This window comes from Hordeum vulgare, chromosome 7H (assembly GCF_904849725.1).
Source record: "Hordeum vulgare subsp. vulgare chromosome 7H, MorexV3_pseudomolecules_assembly, whole genome shotgun sequence".
NCBI lineage: Eukaryota > Viridiplantae > Streptophyta > Magnoliopsida > Poales > Poaceae > Hordeum > Hordeum vulgare.
Window position 1 is genome coordinate 458,096,574 of NC_058524.1, and position 8,252 is coordinate 458,104,825.

At 43.9% G+C, this 8,252-nt stretch overlaps 1 protein-coding gene across 1 annotated transcript; it reads left to right on the forward strand.

The window, feature by feature from the left end:
- Positions 1 to 665: 665 nt before the first annotated feature.
- Positions 666 to 1,221, forward strand: LOC123407108 (RING-H2 finger protein ATL34-like). Its single transcript, XM_045100158.1, has one exon. The coding sequence runs from the start codon at positions 667 to 669 to the stop codon at positions 1,123 to 1,125; it is 459 nt and encodes a 152-aa protein (XP_044956093.1). The 5' UTR covers position 666; the 3' UTR covers positions 1,126 to 1,221.
- Positions 1,222 to 8,252: the final 7,031 nt, after the last annotated feature.

Genomic DNA, 8,252 nt, shown 5'->3' on the forward strand with positions numbered 1-8,252 from the left:
CCTCGTCCCTTCGTCGGCTTCGCCGCCGGCGCGGTGGCCACCGGCCGGGGCGGCGCTAATCCGGGCCGGCGGGCGGAGGGCGGCGGCATGTAAAAGTTAGGTATTTTTACATTTAGGCCGTCTATTGAACCAACCAGACCTCTCAGAGAAAACATTAACCAACTGGACTACCACTACATATACTTCATCCGTTCCTAAATATAAGTCTTTTAAGCAATTTTATTAAAGGACTATACAGAGCAAAATGAATGAATCTACAATCTAAAGTATGTCTATATACATCTGTATATAGTCCTTTAGTGGAATATTTAAAAAGACTTATATTATGGAACGGATGGAGTACTATTCTCTATACTACTCCGATACGCTGATCTGCGCTGCACATTCACACGAACAGCCATGACAACGTCAGCTTACCACCGCCGTCACCGATTGCTGTCGCGTAAAACAAAATATAACCATGCCATCCCGTGGCTTCCCCTTCGATGGAACGTAGAAGCGCGTTTGACAATATTATTTTCGTCTCTAAACAATTCGGTAGGATTGGCTTCCAAGTAGTCGCGTCGATCCGCTCCGCTATTAGTTTACTCAAAACTGCTGCTATAAACCATGCTGCAAAAACCAACAGCTACCTCGCAGCTGCGATTCCAGCAAGCCAATGTGGCAATGTCTCAGCCTCAGGACAGGATCATCGCCGGCATCTTCATCGGCATCGTGGCCTCCCTGCTCGTGTCCATCATCGTGTGCAGCCTGTGCCGGGGCCACCGCAACAGCCGCGCTCCGCGGCCACTCTCGGAGCGTAGTACTGTCATCACTACTGTCCGCGTCGACCAGCGGCAGCTTCGGCAGGCCTGCGCCGCCAGCCCGACGGCCGGCCTCCCGGCGTTCACGTACAGCCTGTCGGTGAAGCACAACGTGACGGGCGGAGGGGAGGAGGCGGCGACGTGCTCGGTTTGCCTCGGCGCGTTCCATCTCGGGGAGACGGTGCGGCTGCTGCCGGCGTGCCTGCACCTGTACCACGCGGAGTGCATCGACCCGTGGCTGGACGCGCACTCGACGTGCCCGATCTGCCGCTCCGACACTGACCCGGCCACGGGCGTTGGCCGGCTGCCACCTGCTGCTTAGGCTTTTGCGTGGCGAGGTGCACAGACTTGTACTGCTGCTTTAGATGTTCGCACTGAATAGTTGTACAGAGACGAGTGTTGCATTCGTTTATTTTGCTTCCTGCCCATTTGAAAATTAAGTAAACTTTAGTATAAATGACTTATTTGTCTTTTTAACAAAGCAAAGATTGGTCATTTTTATTGATTAAAAATTACCCGATTAATTAAAGAAAACAGGATGAAAACCTGCACACCACGTTGATCGGGCACACCTGATAAACCACACACCGCTATGAAGGAAACATCAACGAGGTTGCATCTTGGCGCCATCTCACCGTCACGCCTCTGCTTGAGCAAGCGCCTCCAACTTCCCTGCAACTCTGCAAGCAACCTTCACCAAAGTTCATACCGCAGAGGTGGAGCAGCCACATGAAGATCACTGCCACTTGAACATCACACATGCAAGTCACTTTTGGTGAATAAGGAAGGTTTATAGGGTTTTCCGGTTTGTACGGTATTATATTTTGGTGAATAAGGTATGAATTAAGATATGGTCAGTTTCGGTATATATGGAGAAGAAATGTATAGTTTCTGTTTCGGTATATATCATAATACCCAAAGTTGACACGAATTTAAAAATGACATAATAATAATTTATGAATTTATGACTAACAACACATAATTTTTTTTAAAAAAAGAGTATATAACCGTATGTAAGTATGTGTGCATGCATGGATTCACACAAAAAGGATACAACCGTATGTAACCGTATGTAAGTATGTTATGAGCGTGTGCTTAGCATTTTTTTAAACAAAATTGACTATATTACAGAGAAAATGAACGTACTTGGTAGGAAATCTGGCCCTGTACAAGGCAATGACTACTTGTATGGTTTGCCTCAAGAAATATAAATATACTCCGTCCGTCCGTCCGGAATTACTTGTCACAAAAAAGGATACAAATGAATGTATCTGTAACTAAAATACATCTAGATACATCCATTACTACGATAAGTATTACCGAACGGAAGGAGTATATATTACTTTGGTTGGTTTGGTGAACCATTCGGTATGTACCATAAAAACCAAAATTGAAAATGGTATGAAAGTTCATACCATACCAAAAACAGAAACCATAAAATTGGTTCGATACGGTTTTATTTTCTATATGGTTGTTGGTTCAATTTCAAAATACATAGAGTTACATGCCAGTGACAAGACAACATTGGATCTGAGAGTAAGCAAGGAATGAATAGTTGGTATGGTTGATGTAAAGTTCGCAAGAGGCATATATCTCTATAGCAGAACGTCTTGCCTCCCCAGCAACGATGCCAACAATATGCTTGATGACTATTGGGTATATAGGCTAACAAGCATTTGAGCTCTCAGGAGAAGGAGTTTGTAGTAAATAGCAAGATTTCCTTCGATGAGAAACCCATGATCAATCAGTGGAGGCAAGGTTATTCTACAGAGCTCTCAAGAGAAGGAGTTTGTAGTAAGTAGCAAGATTCCTTCGAAGAGAAACCCATGATCAATCCGTGGAGGCAAGATTATTCTACAACAATGAAAAATTCTACAACACGAACAAAACAACACTTGTGTTCCCAACAATACTAACAAGGGTGTAAAGCTTGCTAGCCTTGTCGGTTGCACAAGACAGTTAAATGATAATGTAGTGGATAACTTATTATTATTATTTTGAAATAAGACAAATGAAAATAAAAGTGTATGTAGAAGTTGTTGGAAGGTGATTGTTATGCTAAGACAAGATTTATAGTTTCACAAAATATAAGGGCTCCTTTGATACAAAGGAATTTCATTGGATTTTTGGAGGATTTGGATCCTTAGGATTTTTTCCTACGATGGTCGTTTGATTCGTAGGATTGAAATCCTTTGGAATTTTTTCATAGGATTCGTTTGTACTACATTTTGGAAGAAAATTTCCATCCACTCAAACCTCTTTGTAGAATTTCTTTGTTTTTCCTGTGCTATCAAACACACTTCCAAATCCCGTAGTGTAGAAAAGGACATGCCACTCTATTCCTACGTTTTTTCTATTCCTGTATTTTGAGAATCCTACGAATCAAAGAGGCCCTAATCCTCTAATACATAAAACTGCAGTAAGTAACATAGTCATGTGAAAAAGTGCACAATGAAATATTTTTGCCAAACATATAGATGTGTTAATTGTACATAGTCACTACGTACAAATACTACATTTCTAGATACTCTCTGCATCATGTAGCTAAATAATCCATACGTAAATGGAGCTTCTCTGGGCACCATCTAGACATTAAGTGTAAGCACAGATAATTGCTTTAAGCAAGACGACGTGTTGTTGTTTATGGGACTCAACTAGATCCTCTAATCAACCTTTACCCTTAAAGGCAACAATTCAATACAAGTATTTTTCCACTTCTTTCATTGCGGGTGTGGCCAAGATTCACACGAATAGGAGACCAATTGGACTTGGTGGGTAGCGGTGCATACGTGCCAAGAGTGGGTTTAGGTCGTTTAGCTCCATAAATGAACTAGGGAATACGATGATAGGACATAGGTGGCGTCCATGAATTTGGTAAGCTATGAAAAATGTTCTAGGAGCTCTAGTATCAAAGGGAATAAGTGTTGCTTCACAACATAATGATAAAGGGACATTCCTTTGAATGAAAAAGGAACATTTATTTGGATAAAGATTACGGGGAAGATAGGATGGACGTTGCAATGCTTTGGCAAAAGTTTAGAGAGGTTGGATCACTTGGGAGAGGAAAAGAGTAAAGGTTTTGTGTTCAACTCCAAAAGAATCCTCAAATTTGAACATCCAAATGCAATCTCAGGAAAAACATAGTGAAAAAATTGGGGTGTTACATGGGCGGGGATGGCGGTCCTGGACCGCGATCATAGAACCGCCATTGAATCACCATCTCCATCTCCCACCCGAACCATTCTCGTCATGGCAACCTCGGCAAAGAGGGGCAACTTTTGTTCCCCGTCGTCCGAGGAGATGGGCTCCGGCTTCACCTCGGATGGAGGGTCGCCCCCCCCCCCCTCCCCCCTTGATCCGGAGGGTACACAAAGAACCACTTCAAGCCGCCGGACTTGCCCATCACGTCAACCAGAGTTGGAGGTGTGCGAATTTGGGGAGAGGAGGAAAGAGAATAGTCGGTGGTGTACTTTTGTAGTATTTGCATATGTAGCAAGGACGACTTAAAATAGGCGGGGCAAACGAACCCGTGCTTCAGTGGAGATAGTGGTTAGAGTAGGCTTCTCGATGTCGCACCAATGTGAACGCTGGGTAGGCGGCCAATCAGCTAGCCATCATGAATCCATGTAGGAATCTGTCACGTCGTCTTGTTCAGCCACGTCCACTCCTGACCGACATGAATGTAGAGTGGATAGAGGGGTTGTTGTAGGCCAACGTATCAGACATTTGTAGGCTTACGAACTTCCACTTTGTTTAGTTCAGGATGGTGGGATTTCAGATGTCCAAAACGGCCCGGACAGTTTTAGTGACTGATTGTTGGACGACAAAAAGTTGTCTGAACTATTCCATCCAGATATTTGAAGGTGATTTGGTGTGCCTTGGAGTTGGAGTTGCCATAAGAGCAACTCCAGCCGATATCGTAAAAATGAGCAAACCCCCCGAAACCCTGCTTTTGCAAAGTTTTGGGTGGAAAAACCACCCCGATTAGATATCGTAAATTGGATTGACCATTTTTGTGTGGTAAACTATAAAACTAGGGGCTCGTACTCCATATTCCCAGTACCAGTGGAAAGTTATATGGTAAACCAAAAATGTTCCGAAGCTTGGCGGGAGGGAAATTTCAGCACGAGTCGCTCTCGCCGGCTTCGCCTCCTCAGCTCAGTTCCATGACGAGGAGGCTACATCCAGCATCAATGTTCAATTCCCGTCGAGGAGGTTCGATCTCCGACACTTATTGTCTATTTTCCGTGCTTGAACCACCGATTCCTCGACATTTGTGTCGGCCATAGTTGGTGTGCCCGAAGCTTGGCGAACTAATCGAGCGGGACGAGGTTAGAATCCAGTGAGGATAATGAGGGGTGCTCGGAGAAGCATGAGATGCAAATGAGGCCTTCAGTTATGGTGGGTCTCCGGGCTGCCGCCCACGCCTAAATTTCTGGCTAGCGGCGACCAGGTTAGTGTCTAGGCGGGAGAGGTTGGGACGGAGACGGGGGAGGCCGACACGGAGATCACCTGGCTGGTTCCTAGGCGACACGGGGCGGCCAGGATAAAGGCGCGACTGAGCTACTTCGACGATGTTGCTGGTTCCTAACAAGGAATGATTGATGAAGATGCAAGGAAAGAAGGAAGGAAGAAAAATGTGACCAATGAAAGGTGTCTTCGATTCATATTCTAGATATACTAGACAAAACTAAGATAAGTACTCCCTTCCTAAGAAAATATAAAAGCATTTAGATCACTATTTTAGTTATCTAAATGCTCTTATACAAAAGGAGTACTATAGATTGGAATGAGTATGTCATTTTTAGAATGGAAACTTTTAGAACTTGGGTGTATATACATCCTATATGTAAAAAGAAAAATTAGCAATTCAACAAAAAGTTAAATAATCCTGAAAATATATTTGAAATAAACTTGATCTTCAATTGTACTTGTGATAAAAATTTATCAAAAAAGAAATTACACTTTGATTTTTTTTCAAAAAAGACAAATTTTCAATCAAAATAATGTGAATAATGACATATAATAGCGAATATTTTTTTTGTCCAAAAGTCAATGTTAGCTTTTTTTCTTGAAATTTTATGTACTAGTGCAAAACAAAGTAAAGTTTAATTTAAAAATATTTTGGAACTATTTTGACTTTTTAATTAATTATTAAAAAATCCTTATGTATGGTCCATGTACAATCAGAAACTAAAGAGTATTTTTCATCATTTTTACTGTATATGTTAGAGTTGCTTAAACATATACTTGGTGTCTTTAATGAGTCTCTCCAAGATTCATATCTTGGTATGCCAACCGAAGTGGGGCGACCAACTACCACGATGTTCCGATATTTCTATGATCGGATGTGGAAGCGCATCAATGGGACCATTATCTAGGAAAGGAGTGGAGATTTTATTAAAATCTATGATTGAGGCGATTCCAACATACGTGATGAGTTGTTTCCTTATACCTGTTGGTACATGTGAGCAAACGAGGAGAGCTATTGTTGATCAATGGTGGGGTTTTGCTGATGGTAAAAGGAAGATGCATTGGCGATCATGGGACTGGCTGACATGTCCAAAAGCTACGGGAGGTCTTGGTTTCAGAGATATGAGCATGTTTAATCAAGCAATGTTAGGCAAGCAATGTTGGCGATTACTCACAGAACCAAATTCCCTTTGTGCTCGTGTCCTTAAGGGACGTTATTTCCCAAATACAGAGTTCTAGGATGCTAAATGTCCACGATCTGCTTCCTATACTTTGCGGAGCATCCTTCATGGCATGGATCTTGTCAAAAGAGGAGTCCGATGGGGTGTGGGTAATGGTGCTACAATCAAGATCCAGGAGGATAATTGGATTCCTGGAGTGAGACCTCAGTTTTTGCATTTGCTATCTCCTCTCTCGGACGGCCAGAAGGTGAACTCTCTCTTTGCCGATGATGGTTTTAATTGGAACATACAGCTGGTCCGATCAGTCCTCGAGGAATCGATGGCGGATCAAGTGCTTCAACTTCCCATCAGTCGTCTTGGGGACACTGACTTTGTATCGTGGCCGCATACTCGTTCTGGCACAAACTTGGTTCGGTCTGCATATCAGTTGGCCAGGATGACAAAGGTGATTTCCTCTCACAGTAATACGTGTCGTGGTATGCCGTCTAATATCCAAAGTGAAGCCACCTCTTGAAACAAAATCTGGGCGATCAAGGCGCCGGGGAAAATGTTGATAACTCTATGGAGGTTCGCTCATGATTGCGTGCCAAACGGGACGCAGCTACACCGGAGACATATTTCTGCATCTAAGATTTGTGTCCATTGTTCTGTTGATGAGCACGTTGAACATGCATTGCTTTTTTGCCCATATGCACAAGCTATTTGGTCTGATGTCAAAGATTACTTCAACGTGCATCTTTGTCGGAAAGGGTTTACAAATTGCAAAACATGGATCTTTGATTTTATGGCTCGTTGCGATGACCTTGCTACTATAGTTCTTGCAGTCACGTGCTGGCATATTTGGGATGCTCGTAACAAACTCCGAGAAGAAAATATTAACCAGCATCCTTCTAGTCTTGCTCTGAAAGTTAAAGCATGTGTTGACATGATAGTGGAGCACTTGTTCATAACCAAAACCAACCATAAGCGTGAACCCTCTACAACAGCATCCTGGGTTCCGCAGCCGGCAGGTAAGGTGATGATAAACGTTGACACTGCCCTTTTTACCAATGCCAAGAGCATGGGGGGGCAGGTGTGGTGATGCGAGAGCATTCGGGTTCTTGCATTGTTTGCTGTGTTATTGGTGTTCCTGAGGTAATCATTCCTAAGCTAGCAGAGGCAATTGCAATCCAGAGAGGCTTGCAATTTGCATTGAGTGAAGGTCTACAGGAGGTCCTACTCGCTTATGATTGTTTGACGGTTGTTCAGCGTATTAATTCGCCGAGCCTGGATCGATTTTTTTGTGGTCCTGTGATTCAAGACATCAAGTAACTTAGAACTTCATTCACTAATTGTTCTATATTTCATGTGCGTCGGAAACAAAATGTTGTTGCACATTTGTTGGCTCAATCTTGTAATCAGCTAGGGTGTCGTGTTTGGCATGGTGTGTCCCCGGAATGCATCCGAGAAACTATTTGTATGGACATTATGCCATCTTTACCTAATAATAAAGAGGCTATTGCTTCTGTCAGAAAACCCGCCGCGCCAGTTTTACAGAAAGGCCCCTAAGGTTCTAGGTATTCAACCCGCGGTCCAAATCGAATCGGTATGAAGGGGAAAAAACTATGTGCCTCGAGATGCTCCGCACCGCCCCCACCCACCTCCAGCCCCGCACCGCGCGCCGCCGGCCACCTCCTGCCCCGCCCCGCCTCACTGCGCGCCGCCAACCGTCTAAACAACGCCCCCATGCCCCCACCTTCGAGCCCCATCAACCACCGCCCTCTCTACCATCGTCGGGCGCCACCACCGGCCACCC